Source organism: Drosophila albomicans, chromosome 2R (genome assembly GCF_009650485.2).
Source record: "Drosophila albomicans strain 15112-1751.03 chromosome 2R, ASM965048v2, whole genome shotgun sequence".
Classification (NCBI taxonomy): domain Eukaryota; kingdom Metazoa; phylum Arthropoda; class Insecta; order Diptera; family Drosophilidae; genus Drosophila; species Drosophila albomicans.
In genome coordinates, this window is record NC_047631.2 from 30,429,499 (window position 1) to 30,445,456 (window position 15,958).

At 37.6% G+C, this 15,958-nt stretch overlaps 1 protein-coding gene across 5 annotated transcripts; it reads right to left on the reverse strand.

Annotated features, from left to right (window-relative positions):
- Positions 1-4,937: 4,937 nt before the first annotated feature.
- On the reverse strand, positions 4,938-14,665 carry LOC117574190 (fragile X messenger ribonucleoprotein 1 homolog). 5 transcript variants are annotated; one of them, XM_052007369.1, is made up of 12 exons: positions 14,383-14,665; positions 13,186-13,472; positions 12,913-13,099; positions 12,024-12,073; positions 9,373-9,705; positions 9,141-9,306; positions 9,013-9,080; positions 8,640-8,949; positions 8,428-8,559; positions 7,808-8,363; positions 7,413-7,496; positions 4,938-7,347 (listed from the first exon to the last, which is right to left on the reverse strand). In XM_052007369.1, the coding sequence occupies exons 3-12, from the start codon at positions 12,961-12,963 to the stop codon at positions 6,878-6,880; spliced, it is 2,220 nt and encodes a 739-aa protein (XP_051863329.1). In that variant the 5' UTR covers positions 12,964-13,099; positions 13,186-13,472; positions 14,383-14,665; the 3' UTR covers positions 4,938-6,877. The 5 variants fall into 5 exon arrangements, with proteins under 5 accessions (XP_051863329.1, XP_034113776.1, XP_034113777.1 ...); XM_034257885.2 differs by having other exon boundaries at positions 8,649-8,949; positions 14,383-14,664; XM_034257886.2 differs by having other exon boundaries at positions 7,422-7,496; positions 14,383-14,664.
- Positions 14,666-15,958: the final 1,293 nt, after the last annotated feature.

Consider the following 15,958-nt stretch of genomic DNA (forward strand, 5'->3'; position numbering starts at 1 on the left):
GTGCATGTGTGCATGTGTGCATGTGTGTGTGTGTGTAGTTGCAACTCTTTTGGGCCACTTCCGCTGCTGTTAGAAGTTGAAAACACTTTTCGAGAGTCGCAACTTTTATTTTACGACACTTTGGCAGGGCAGCAAAGAAACAGTTTTCTGTGTGTCGGCGTTTTATGACCCAGATAAACTATAAGCGTGTTGACCAACAACAACTAATACACACACACACACACACACAGTTGAACACACGCACAGCTGTGTTTACAGTGAGAACTGTTAATGAAAAGCGCTCAGCATTTGCCTAATGAAATTATAACTGAGATACTAAGTGCTTTGGCAGCGGAGGCGGAGGAGGCAAAGCCAAGAGGGGGGGGGGGGGGGGGGGGGGGGCATGTTGCACAAGAAGAAGAAGAAAAAACACCGACCCATTTACCACACATCATAAATTATATTTTGTTGTTGTTGTTGCATTTGTTGTTACTTTATTTATTCGCTCTCTTGTTTTTTTTTTTGGTTTAAATATTTTTCTGTAACGCTTTTTGAGCCAGCGTCGATACACCTAAGCGCACACACACACACACAGCACACACACACACACTGACATAAATAAGCCTTAATTTATTTAATTGCCACAGCAATGTTGTTCTTGTTGTTATTGCAGCCAGTTGTTTTTGTTTTTTGCGCTTATGCATTTATTATTATTTTTTCAGTTTGTGTTTTCCTTTGTTGTGTTCGCTGTCTGGAAATTAGAGCACAAAACATTTGCGCGCACGCGATTAAAAATTCTGTTAGAAACACACACACACACACAAACTCGACGAGCTTATTAATTGTGCGGCGCATGCGGCGTATACGCAATTAATTTTGGCCTTTGCGTGACATTTTTTGCTGCTCTCATCAGTTTTACAGCATCGAAAATAATTCTCTACTTCGACGGTGACTTCTCAACTTTTAAAACACAATTGACAATCATCTCAGTGTTAATTGTTAGCTTAGCTTCGCTCTGTATACACTCTAATTTATGAGGGTATCTTTGTATTGTTGTTGAACATGCAACACGCTTTAAAAGGGGTGTGGCAACAAAGTAGAAACAACTGAAATTACATATCTGATGATCAATTTAGATTTGCTTGGCAATTTGTTTGTCGCTTATTTGACGAGGCAACTGTTTGAAACTTATCAGGCATTTATTTAGATTTTTTGAGGTGATACATATAAAGAAAAAGACAAAATTGGAGCACTATATTTTAGAGCTGCCTTTAGAAATAATCGTATCAAAATTTAAAGTTTCTATCATCAAGAAATTTCGACAATTTGAGAAAGAAAACGGAGATTGAAATCTTTTAGATGCTCAGTTATTTTAACTTCGATTTTCAATAATATCTTATAACTTGAAATACGTATTATTCTAATAAAAGGAAAACAAATTGTAGAAGTTTGATTTTTAATAGATTTATTAAACTTAAGAGGAACAAGGAACAAAGTAAAATACTATAAACTATATAAAATATATAAATTCATTTTAAGATTATAAACCGGAGTATTATATCTTTTAGTTAGCAGAGAAAAGAAGAGTATTAAAACTATGAAACTTTTGCTGATATTTTTATTATTTAAATTGTCAATTTTATGAAAGAAAACAGTTGGCAAAATTCTAAATAAATGCAGTCAATATCAATATCTAATAACATTAAGGAAATTAGTTTAGAAAGGAATTTTAAGCAAGAAAATAGTTTAGAATATTCTAAATAAATTCAGTCGATATTAATCGATATTGGGAAAATCAGCTTAAAAAGGAACTTTAAGCTAGAAAATAGCTTTTAATTCTTAGTTTCTCATTAAATACAAAGTCAATATCAGACTACAAATACTATTGGGGAAATTTTGTTGGAAAAGTTAATTCAACATAGAAAATATTTTCAAATTTGCTCATTAGAAGGACAGTTAATATCAGACTGCTAAATACTATTGGGGAAATTAGTTCAAAAAATTGTTTTAGAATAGAAAATATCTGTCAGCATAGAAAACACTATTTAACAAATAAGTTAAAAAGAAGTGGTTTCCTGTATTGAAGCTAGAAAAGTTTTTTTTTTTTTTTGCTGTAGTTTTCGGTTTAGTTTTCGCTCTTTCTATGGCTAGTAAAGATTATTAGGGAAATTAGTTAAAAAGTGTTTTTTATAGAACTGAAAGTTTTTATGATGTACTTTTTGGTTTAGTTTTCGCTATTGGAGAAATTAGTTTAAAAAAAGTGTTTATTTTGTCTAGCTTTGGGTTTAGTTTTCGCTCGTTCTTTTGCCATTCGCTGTTGTTAGCTGATAGACACGCCTTTTTGACTGCACCCAGTTAAAGTTGCGCTACGCTTGAGTTCAGTTCTCGTTGAGTACGCAAAACTTTGTCGCGATCAATTTGACGTCATGAGGCTTTGAATTTCTTTCCTGGCAACTGGCGACGAATTTGGAGTTGACTTTGGCATTAGAGATACGATACGAAACGATACGATACGATTTTTCGGTTGTAATCGCTTTTAAAGCGTGCTTATCTTATCTGTCATTTCCTCCCCCTCCCCTCCTCGCCGTTTGATGTCTGCTTCGTTTTGGGTTTTTCGGTTTATTTACGCTGCATTTTCCGGCTAAAGCTGCCATGACGGATGGGTTGTATTACAAGTAACTACGATGAGCAGGGGGAGGAGGGAATTGTGACACATAAATGACTTTGTATAAGCGAATTGAAAGCACACACACACACACGCACATTCGCACACACACATTGACCCAGTTAAGCAGTCGCCCCCAGGCACTAGACTCACTTCCTCCTCCACTCCTCCTCTCAACTGTCGCCACATTTGCTAATCACAAATTGAATTTTTTTCAATTGATAACGTTTTTTATTTTCTCTCTCTGTCGCTCTTGCATGGTTGAGTTTTGTTTTTGTGTTTGATTTGATTTTTTTCGTGTGTGTGTTTGCTTTTGATTTTGATTTTGATACATGATGAGGAATATAACAAGCAAAGGTAACAAGCGCTCTCGACGATGCCACGCCCACTCGCCAAGCCTACCGCCCTGACACTGACACGCCGCCGTCTCTCTCTCTCTCTCTCTCTGCCTGTCTCTTTCTTGTTACGCTCGACGATTTTCAGTTACAAACAAAAAAGAAAAAGAATAAACAAATACAAAATATATATGGTTAAAGAAAAATGTAAATGTAAATGTAAAAAGAGAAATGCATCCTTAAAACAGTTTTGGGCTGCGTGTCAGGAGTGCATTTGCACTGAAACATTCTGAAGCTTGTAAATGCACTATCTGGTACGACATTCCAGAACGTACAATCTTCCAAACTGAAATGCTGAATATAATGAAAATATGCAATTTTTGTGTGATACTGTGACAATAAATTTAGCTACAATTTTTTGAAAAAATCTAAATATATAATTCTAGGTTTACTTTTTAATACTTATTTTAAGCGTATATAAATATATTCTTTGCAAAATAAATGAAATAAATAACTGTATTATTTATGTGGTTTTATTTACTCTACCCAAAATCTCTTTCAACTTTGGAAAGTTGAGGCTAATGTTGACCTTGAACGTAAACCGCGCTCTTAACTAAGTGGGTCGCCAAAACAGCGGTAAACATAGTAAACTTTCAACCATCAGTTAAAGTTTCCGCAATTATAACAAATTGCTTAAAGTTGCGCTAAAATGTCGACCTTCATGCGTCGCATGCTGTAAGTAATTTGCGACTAGTTTAGCCCCTAAACCGTCTCTCTCCCTCTCTAACACACACCCATGAGCCAAGGCTTGGGAGTCGCAGCAACATGTTCTCTCAAACATTTATTGCATATTTTACAGCGCTGCGTTAGACGAAGCTTTTCGATTTCTGTTTCTGTTTGTTTTTGGGACTGTGGACAAGAACCACCACGCAACGCGCGGTGCTCAGCATAAACTGCAGCATAGCTGCGCTGCCCGCAAGATGGCGCCTCCAAATGTTCGCCGTATTGAAAAAGCTCAGCGTGGGTTGCATACCAACAGCCGCAGGATGGCGACAGCAGCAACTGAAGAAGAGCAAACATCCAGTTTTGAAAGTGATTTTCTTTTTTTTTAGCATATATTCGCATATTTTAGAAACTTTTCGTTTTGTTTTATGTACATCCGTTTCCTAAAATATTCAACAATTCAATTGGCTATGCGCTTTGGCAGTGTGGTTAGCTGGTTGTGTGGCCATTGCACAATTCACAGCCACTATCTTCACTGCCGCCGCGACAAGCTGAGACTGCAATGAAAGGAATGAGTAAAAATATATATTAATTGTAAAGAAAAAGTATTAATTTTATAATAAATAAATCATTAACAGAATGTTAAACTGTTATTGGAAAAGGTTTGTAAAGTAAAGTATGTAAGCAGTATTGATTTTAAAATAAATAACAGAAAGCTTAACAGAATGTTAAAACAATGTTGTTATTAAAATTCAAAATTTTGGATTCTACAAATTGGGAAAGGTAACAGGCGAACAGAATTTGCAGCAAGTTGATTTGGTATGGAATTTAGTATTGAATGGAAATTTTAAAAGCTCTTTGTTAAAAGACTACGAAGAATATCAAGTTAAAAATTCCTATTGTCAACTGAAGATCTATAACAAAGCTAACTACGCCTGAAAAAGTACCAGGCGATCAGCATTCACAGCAAGCAACTGCAGACAGAAAAGTTCTCTCGCTACAAAAGTACACAGACTTTAAGTATACGCACAGTGATTAAAAGATGTTTCCCGTAAAAGGTAAAGTATTTAAATAAATTCGCATTTAGTTGTAGGTTTTTTTTTGTTTCATATATATATAAATTTTAAATTAATAAAATTTACTTGCTATATTTCTATATAAGTTCATCTTCATATAAATAATAATTTTAAATCGCACATTTTTTTCTGTTTTGTTTTCCATTTTTTGTTTGTTTGTTTTTTTTTTAATTTCTTTTGTTTTTTATTTGAATTACACAACATTACTATTATTTATCGTTATCGTTTTTCTTTAGACGTATTGTTAAAAGATTTCTTCTTTTGTTTTTTTTTTGTGTTTTTCTTACATATTATTGACATTGTTCTTCAAATAAATGAGAAGATCCTGTTTGTTTTTGTATTATTATATATTTATGTTATTTCTTACGGTTGCTTGTTCAGTTGTTGTTTTTCTGTATTACATTTAAATATCTGCAAGTTGATTTGTTTTGTTTAAATTATGCTTTTAAAGATCTATTATTTTTGTTTTGCTCGGTAAATGTTTTTCGCATTTCCAGTTGAGTTTTATCTTTTGTAAATTGATAATGTTAATCGCTGTGTATGTGGTTGTGTAAGTGTGTTTGTTGCATTAAATAATTTAAGAGTATTGAATAAAGGACTAATAAATTAGTTATACGCATGGTAGGTGTATTGGCAAAGTTTAATATATAATTATTATGATTGTATCAACAAAATGTAATGAATTATATGTATATTTGTTTTTTACCCCATTTTCATTGCGTTGTTATTGATGTGAGCGAGCTTATGCCATCTCTTCGTATGTGTATGTGTGTGTGTTTATGTGTAATGTATGAGTGTGTGTGTGTGATAGTGTTAAATAATAGATAATAAATACAACATTATACGAATAAGAGAGGATTTCCATGTTGTTAACATTCAGCGCGACAAAAAAATAATTAAATAAAACCAAACACAAAATGCAACAAAAGTGTAAACAAAAAAAATTATTACATTTTTCGCATGCAAAATAAATTTGCATTGTTTTTTTTTTTTCTTTCTATATTCATTCATACAATTTTGTCTGCTGAGATTTGTGTTAGCAACACATTTGAAGTTTTGGGTACGTAACTAAACAATAATAATACAAAAAAATAATAAAGTTTGAAGCGAAAAATAATAATAAAAAAAAACTAATAAAGATAATATAATAGTTAACTGTTGCATTTCAGTTTGTTCCACGCACGAATTATACACAAAACTTGACAAACTAAATTAATGCTAATCAATAAAAAAATCAACAACAAAAAAATGTAGGAGCGAAAGCGAAGCAATTACATTTGATATAGTTATTTTTCTTCTTTGTTTCAACTATAATTTGTTTTATGTAACTATAAACATTTGCAAATTTGTTGACCAAAAAAAAAAGAGACGCTTTTAAAGCGCAATTCTCGACTGAGAGAGAGTGAGAAACTATGCTAAGTAGTTGCTTGCTTGATTTACGTTTAAGTTAACATATTCCAATTAGTTTTAGGTTTTTTGTTGTTTATACACATATATTTATATACATACATATATATATATAGATATACATATATATATATATATTAGTTTCATTTTGATTGTTATTAAAGTTTTATTTAATTTCAATTAAAATTATAAGCCTAGGCAGGTTCGTTCATCCTCCTTCATCTTCTTGCTTTCATCTTTTGTGTATAATTCGAGCTGTCTGTGTGTGTGTGTACGTGTGCGTGTAGTGTGTATGTGTGTGTTAGTATGATTGTATAGTTATTACATATTTCATGTATATTTTATGCTTTGTTTTAGTTACTCAAATAGTTTCTGAAACATTTTATTATTTATGCCTACTCTACACGTTGTTCATCTTCTTGTTTGTTGTTTTTATAGTTTTTTGTTGTTGTTGTTGATGTTGCTGTGGTTGTTGTTGTTGATGTTATTTGTTGTGTTTACATTAACATTCTAATTTATTTATCGGCCTGCATTCATTTGTTGTTGCGCATACAACAATTCGTTAGTCGAACAATGTGCAATGTGTGTGTTGTTGTTTGTGGTTGTTGCGGATGCGATTCTTGTTGCTGCTGATGCTGCTGCTGTGGTGGTGGTTGCTGTTGTTGTTGTAATGTTGCTGCTGCTGCTGTTACCTAGGACGTACCGTTGACCAAACCCTCCTTCTTAATGGCATCCGTTGCAGCCGCCTGCTCTGTATGGTTGTTGCGATTCTTGTTGTTGCGTCGCGGCTTCGATTGCTGCTGCTGTTGCTGCTGTGCCGCCTGCGGTTGTTGCTGTTGTCCCTGCTGCTGCTGCTGTTGTTGTTGTTGCGGTGGTTGTGGCTGCTGCTGCTGTGTGCCAGCCTGTTGCTTGTCACTGTTGTTGCGCGGCGCATCCTTCGATTTGTTGTTGGCACCGTTTCCGCCTCCGCCGCCAGTTGAAGAGTTGTTCGCATTGCCGCTGCTCTGTTTGTTATTCTCTTGTGCATTCACTTGCGCTTTGTTCGATTGCGCTGACGACGCCTGCTGCTGCTGCTGTTGTTGTTGCTGTCCTGACTGTGACGACTGCTGCTGCTGTGTTTTGTTGTTATTGTTGTTGTTATTATTGCCCACTGCGCCATTGGCTAATGCAAAATGAAATATAAAAGAAATGTTGAGCATGACAAGATTCGAATGCAATTTATCTCACCATACTCACTGTTGCTAGGCGCATTGTTGTTCTTTTGCCTTCTGCGTCTTCTGGAGCTGCCCTCATACGACGAGTTGCTGTCCGCTGTGTGTGGGAGAAGAATACAAACACATTCGAAACACATAAGAAACAAGAACAAGAACACACAACTTATTAAGCAGATCGATCATTCATTCATTTATCCCCAAGAAACAACAAAGGTTTATAAAGCAATAATTCATTACATGTCATCAACATCAACACATCAAGACAAACAAAAATAAATGCAAAATTCTGTTTCCGTTGTAGTCTCTCAATCTCTCCCACTCTCTCTGTCTCTCTTGCCCTTTCTTCCCTGTCCCTGTGTCTCTCTGCTTGATCGATCTCTTAATCCATTGCACGATTGAATGACTCACCACGCTCCACGCTGCTCACTTCGCGCGTCTCTCGCATCTCCTCGGTGTGATTGTGGTACTGATAATCCCTGCCGCTTCCTCCGCCGCCGCCACCGTTCTGCTCATTGCGTGGCGGCCGGCGATTGGTGCCACGCCTATCATTATTGCCACGATAGTTGTTGCCACCACCTCCACCGCCACCGCTGCTGTTGTTGCCACCGCCTCCACCTCCACCACTGTTGTTGCCAGCATTTGATTGACCAACATTGCCGCGATCATTGTAACGCTGTTCACGCTGATGATCGCCGCGGGAATTGTAATCGTCGTCCTCGCGTCGATTGTTGTGATAGCGCTGATTCATATTGTTGCCACCGCCGCCACCGCCACGCCCACGTCCACGACCACGCTGGCCACCGCTGCCGCCGCGTATCGAACGCACGGACTCGATGTCGCTGCTGTAGCCGCGTTCCGAGCGTCGCGAGACCGCAAAGCTTTGTGTCGAACCCATGGAGGACTCTTGAATGGCTCGCAACTGTTGATCAATCTCCAGCTTCTCCTGACGCAGCTGCTCCACTTCCTAGAAGGGTAGAAAACGAACCAAGTTAGTCGTAAATTCGATCAAGATTAAGATTCTCGCTCACCTTTAGATGCGACAGATGATATTCGAGGAGCACTTTCGCATTCGCAATGCTCTCCATAGTGCCGATGAACACAAAGGGTACATGCGCCATTTCACGTGGTATATTCAGATCCTGTTCATCATCGCCAGCGATCTGTGATCGTTGTTGTGTTTTGTTTTGTTTTTTGGATAGGCATAGATTAGGCCATGTCACACACAGTGTACAATACTCACAGCACTCACCTTGATTCGAAACACGCCACTTTTGTCAACAATCTCCTGGATGATGCGACCATTCTTGCCAATCACCTTGCCCACCAGCTCTCTGGGCACCTGAAAGAACTCCTCGGCATACTCAAGCATGGCCCGGGCCCGCTGCACCGACTCCTCTGTCTCGCCACTGATTTTGAATGTGCACGACTTCTCCTCCAACTCAATATTCGTAACGCCGACCAGCGTGCGTGCCGCTTGTATATTGGAGCCGTGTGAGCCAATTGCCAGGCCCATGAGATCATCGCGCACGCGAAATTCCTCAATAAAGTTGCTGCAAAGGGAGGGAGATAAGTATTTTATTGTCATAATGAACTGATTGCGCGATCAAACTTACCCGCGACTCATCAGCTTAGTCGTTTCCAGCTGGCGAGCAGCTTCTTCAGTCCTTTTCAAGAGCATAACCTGTTGAATAAACACACATTTTAATCTAGTTTCGAGGTAGATTCATTGCCATTAACATACCTTTTGTGAGAGATTACGAAAATGCATATCCTTGAGCATGCTGGCACGCTTTTGAGTGTGTTCCCATTTGGAGATGACAATGAGAGCGTCCAGTTCGCGATTGTAATTGCAGACACCAGCATCGATGGTGCGCTGAAACTCCTTGTGTATGCCATCCTTTTGAGCTCTAAAATAGTGGGAGAATGTTTTATTGAATGATCAAACATGTAGATAGGAACACATCAACACTTACTCTTCGCGCAACTCCTCGGGCACGGGCAACGTGAACTGAAAGAACGATTTGGGCGTGATTGGCGGATTTGGATTTTTGGCGCGCAGTCTGCCCAGCTCACAGATCTCGGTGTAGGGCGTCTCGAAGCCAATGTATGCCACCGCACAGATTTCAGCTTTGAGCATTTTGATCACTGCCACCCACCAGCCGCAGGTTTCGCGCTCGTTTGTGCGCGTCAACACCTCCACCTCCATGCCCTCCTCGAAGGCGGGTGCAGCTGGCACGCCTCCCAGCGGCGCCTCATCGGGTGGCAGGCGAACATTGACGAATGCATATTTCAGCACCTCAGGCACACTGCAAGCATACCAAATACAATAATGATTTAAATAATTGTTAAGATCAAGTTAAATATTTTTAAAAATATGTATATAGTTATTAGAGTTGATAAAATAATAATAATATATAATAATAAATAATAATACCATATATAATATATAACAGTTATAGTTCTTTATAGAAACATTAAAAATTAAAGGAATGCTACATAGTCAAAATCATATTCTTAATAATTGTTATAAAATAAATGTAATATTAAAAACTAATTATTTTACTTAATACTTAATTATAGTAATATTCATGAAGAAAATATAAATATAATATTAAAAATAATACCTAAATTAATGAAGAAAATAAAAATTAAAAAGCAATTAAATAAAAAAAAATTGTGAATAATAATAGTACAAATTTAAATGACGCTACTAAATTATATCCATTAAATCGATATAATGAAATGATATTCCATTCACTGATATTAAAATGATTATAATCTTAATAGCTATAACAATTTTAATAAAACTCATTCGTGATTAATAACTATACCGATAATGATAATTAGATAAATAAAAAGATAATTTAAAAAATGTATTAATAATCTATTCATAACAGAAAAAATAATGCTATAAATGTCTATAAATATAAAACCAAACAGAATTTAATTGTAATCATAGCCCTAGCAGTACTATTTGTTAAGATGACATAAAAAAAATGTTAGTTAAAAAATTAAAAGATAATTTTTGAAAAATTGATTATCTAAAACAGAAATGATATAAATGTATACTAATATAAAACCCAATAAATTTAATTATAATCATAACCCTATACATTAAATTGAAAAAAAAAAAAACAATTTGAGTCATAGCCATAAAAATTCTATACATTAAAATGAAATAAAAAACAAATTTAAACACTAATCAAAACAAAATAAAATGAAATGAATGAAATTCTTTAAAAATGAAAAGTAAATATAAAAATAGTCCTAACAATAACAATAAAAATTAATACTATTATTATATCATATCAACACTAATAATAAAGAAACCTATTACAGGGAAATTTAAGTAATTCAATACAAAATATAACGAAATGAAGGATAATAATTAAAAATTTAAAGTTCATACAATATCCATAATAATATAATATCTATCATTATAACCATAACAATACTAATAATAAAGAAACTAATAATAGTGAAATTGAAGTTAAATGATACTCATATAAGGAATAATTATACCCTTAACAATGCTAATAACACAATTAACGCAATTATCAAAACAATGAATAATAGTTTGTTGCACACACATGCAAATGTATAATTTTTTTTTATCAGCAGCGACAGCAGCAGCAGACAAGTGTTTGCTGACGTCGTTGTCGCAGTCGTTGCGTTGACGCCGACGTCGACTGCGGACTGCGCGACGTCTCTGCTGCATTTGTTGGCCAAGCGCCAAGCGAGACACACACACTAACACACGTGCGCAATTTGCGGGGGTGTCCCTATCTCGAAACATAGATCGGAAATGACATACATACAAACACTTCTGCATATATTGCTTGCTTCGTTTTCGTTTTGTCTTTTGTTTTTGTCTGCCTGAGGAGACACATAGAGCAAAGAGAGCGCGAAGAGTCCGAAGGCACTAAAATTAGACTTAGCTGCGGCCATAAAAAAAGATAAAAAGAGTCCCCTAACTAATATCGCATTTAAAATAGAGGCCAGAAGAAGATTTTCAATCGAAACTACAAGATTTGTTCCAAAAATGTCACGAAAAATGCAGCAGCAAAGGCAGCAAAACCAAAGAGAAAGGAAGAAGAAGACGCCGTCGAAGACAGACAGACAGACAGTCGGAGGACAAAGTGAAAGAAATGACAAGAAAAATAGTTTCTTTCCGCGATTGGTAAAAATAGCCGCAAGTGAGGCGCGAAGCGAGACGCCACCGTTGCTGCTTTGCTGTTTAGTGGCATTTGGCTGTTGATGTCTGACAGCGAGGAGTGTGGCACAAACACACAGACGGACAGAGAGACAGACAGACGGATGGATACATAGTTATTGCCTTTGAAAGAGGCTGCCACTTGTCCGGCAACTGTCGAGAGTACACTTTGTTGTCAGTCGAAAGGAGCTGCCGCCGTCGCTGCTGCTGTGTTGCAAACAAATTGCGCCAAATTCAACATAAATGATGCGCCACCCATAAAGTCAAGAGACGCCGCCGCTGCCAAGGCAATTGCAAATTGGTTAGAAAATATACGCACTAATTTAAACCGAGAAGCACTATTTTGATTAGTTTTGTAGTTTTTGTTTAAATGCGATGCTGCTGCTGATGATGCTGCTTGCCACAACTTACCCGTCCACATCCACAAAGATGCCATCATCGCCGACAGCTGTCACCTGGCCCTGTTGTTATTGTTGGTGTTGTTGTTGTTGCGTTTGACGTCGACATCGCAGCGAGCAAAAAACAAAAAAGAGACGAGAGCAATAGAGAAAAAAATGTGTCATTAATGCTGGTGCTTTATGATATATATACGGCACACATATTTAATTATATTTTTATGATCGTTTTCAGTTGTCGCCCCGCTCAGTGAGATCACAAGACCCATTTGCATTTGAAGTGAGGGGAAATTCGCCTGATAACAAATGCAAACTAAAAAAAATGCTTATCAGAAATGCAAATTCTAGGAATTTCCTCATTACAGTACTAAAATTAATTTCCCTCCCTCACTTTGCAGGGTATTCTACATGATTAGCATAATGCAATGCAAATCTGATAAGCTTTTAGAAAGGGAAATCACACGCACACACACACACACACACAGACACAGAGCAACCAAGTCCGTGGAGTTAGCATAGCGACTTCTCCCTCACACACACACACACACACGTACGCTTAGGGCATATGCAGCGCTGCTTGCGCAGACGGCACGCACACCCCCACGCACATACAGCAACAACAACAACAAAGTGCGCCCTATGCGAAAGTCTGCATGCGTATGCGTGAGTGCGTACGTGTGTTTGTGTGCGTGTGTGTCTCGATGTGAGACTCCACTCAACACAAAATGTTGGCAGTTATTTATAGATATAAAGCTAAAATTTACGAAATTAGAAACTGAGGCGGCCGTCGTCGTGTCATCGCTGACGGAGCGCCGTACTGCGGTCAACGGCGGCAACTTCACTACACAGCTGAACTTCCCAATTGGAGTGAGCGCTCTCTCACTCGCTCTCTTTGCGTTGCTTACCTTGTAGTAGGCACCATTATCGAGTCGCACTTCGACCATCAGATCACCCATTTTTGTTGTTGTTTAGATCCCTGTGTTTGTTGTTATCGGTTATCGATGACGGTATCCAACTCCTTTTTTGCTTTCGATTAGAATACTTTATTGCTTGTCGCCCTTTATATGTACGTTGTGTGTCTGTTTGTATAGCCTATTGAAAAGAAGAGATGAATTTTAATGGCATTCGCATACAATGAGTAATATTAATATAAATTCATTAAGAAACAAAACACCTACAACGATACACAACTGGATTATTTCTTTACGATTCCCTGCGCTTTACTTCGTTATCAGTCTTTTTGCTTTGTTACTGTTGTTGTGGTCGCTGCTACTGCTGCTGTTGTTTGTTGTTGTTGCTGCGGCGGCTGCTGCTTGTTGTTGTTGTGGTGGTGGTGGTAATATGCTTACTGCTCTCTGCTCTGCTGCTGCTTTTGTCAGAAAAAAACACACGCAGACACACAGATATAAACACTCGTCACACACACACACAAACAAACAAACGGTACGTTCCACTCTCACAGTTCCTGTAAAAATATAAACAAGAAGAAGAGCGCGCGCTTGCAATAACAACAAATAGTATAAATAAAACTTGAGAGCAATATTATTAGTTTGTAATGTGAATGCGATGAATCAAATTAATATGACACAGCTAACAACGACAACGAGACGATGGCAATCAACAAAATTTTGAAGTTATTTTCGTCCCAGCAATAGAGGAAAGAAATTCCTTTCTGGTTGAAAATATCAAGAAACAACAAACACACAACACCAACAGTAGCAACAACAACAACAAAATGCAGAGACAAACGTCAACGCGCTTTTGCCGGGACAGCAGCAGAGGCAGCGACAGCGACTGAGGCGGCGGCAGCGCTGCTAGTGCGTCTTCTTCTTCAATTTATGGCCAGCGCCGCTGCGCCGTCGTCTTTCTTTTGTGTCTTCACATCACTTCTCCGCTCTCTCACACAGACGCACACCAATACTCTCGCGCACATACACACAAACATATACAACTGTCAGCAGCAGCCGCCGAAATGCTGAGCATGCTTTTCCAATAAGAATTTCATGCACACACACACATACGCGTACGCACACATTTAAAAAGTGACTAGCACATGCCGATTTTTCATACACATACACACAAATGTATCAAATTTACGGGATTATTCCTTGAAAAGTTCTATCAATTTCTGGCACATGATAATTTAAACACACTTTAAATACTCGACAATTCCACAATCCGTGTGCTATAGCTAGAATTTTTCATCTTTTCACCTCCTTTTGCTGCACAAATTCGCCGCAGTCGCGGCTGCTGCTTCTGCTGCCGCCTTTGCCGCTGTGCAAAAAAAAATTTTTTTTCGCTTCTTGCAAAAATTCTTGAGACGAACTTGGCGAGTCTACAATTACGTTGAATACTGTAAAAGTTATTGCACTTACGGCTGCCCGGCACGTTGATCCGCTGATTTGATTAATACAAGCCCTTGAACCCTTTGGAAAATAAAAAATATATCGCGTGCAGTGCGCTGCTTTACTGCTTCCAAAAATTTTTTTCGGCTGCGCTGCGTTCTCTTCGCTTTGCTTTTGATCTGCTTCGCAGCTCCACTAATGCTGCCAACTCGCTGCAATTCACTCGCGTTCGCAAACAACCTTTTTTAATTTAATTTTATTCGCTATGTTGATGAAATGGTTGTCGAATGAAAAATTCAACAATATTATTTTGATAAATAAGTTTTGTTAAATAGCTCGTCGTTCGCTTCAACGCACACTCAGAAAACATCTGTGACATGTATTGCACGGTGGGGCAACTCTCTCAACTGACAACCAAATGGGCGTTGCCAACTGTTTGAAATTGTCAATTCACTTTGCACATTTACCAGGGCTGCAACACAATGCAGTGTCGCATTTTGCGCGCGCACATCGCGTTAATTTGAAATTTAAATTTTAAGTAACGTCAATTTGCAGTTCATAGATTAAATGGACTGCTGCTCACTTTGCTGGTGACACAGGGACAATTGAAATTGATTTGCTAGCTCTAACTCAAAATAGACAATCAGTTCAATTCACTTGATGTTCACAATTCAATTGATTTCGATGTGATTTTAATTGACTTAATTAATCATATGGCGACAAAGTCACACGTTTCTGAGCGCCTTATTTTACAACTATGTTGTACATATTTACGACCAGACCTTTGCCGTTTAATGTAATTGTAATTGTTATTGGGGTCGTCGCATGACTTTTTCCCCGCTCAGCCGACTTGCAGTCGCGTGACATGCTGCGCTGATCAACAGCGTTGTCAATCAACAATGTTTGTTGTGGCTACCCATAAAATGCAGCTCGGTAAACAGATGAAAACTTGTTGATGTTAAATAGTTGATAAATGCGCAAAATAAAGGGAACAGTGGGTAAATTGTAAATTCTGGAACACTAACGATATGATAGTTGGCAAGCATGCAATTGATTCTCTATTTTCATTAATAAAAAACAGAGTTTTCAGTAAAATTTGTTCACATATTTAAGTTTGCGATAATTGAATATGTAGGTATTTAGCTGTGATTCATAAAGAAAAGCGTAAGTAATTTCCATGTACTTGTATATATGTATGTATAGGTAGGTCCGCTTGTATGTGTGTATTTCCAGCAGTTACACAGGTAACTTAGGGTATTAAGATCGGAATTTCGATAGCCGCAAATTGTGGGACAGTGTTGACGTCTAATTGTAGCGGATATGCATTTTGATTTACACTCACACACACACACACACACACACGGAAGCAGCTCACACACACATACAAGCGCAGTCATTAGGCTGTCGACAGTGTTGCACACCAACAACAGTTTGACATTGACTTTTGTTATGCATTAACGGCAGTTTAACGACTAGCGGCGACTGCGGCGAGGAATAGGGCAATAAAAACAAACGCACACTCACACACATACATAAATGGGCACGCCCAGAGGCTGCGACTAAAAATTTGCCTCATCAATTAGTGCTTCTTTCCGCATGTGGGTGC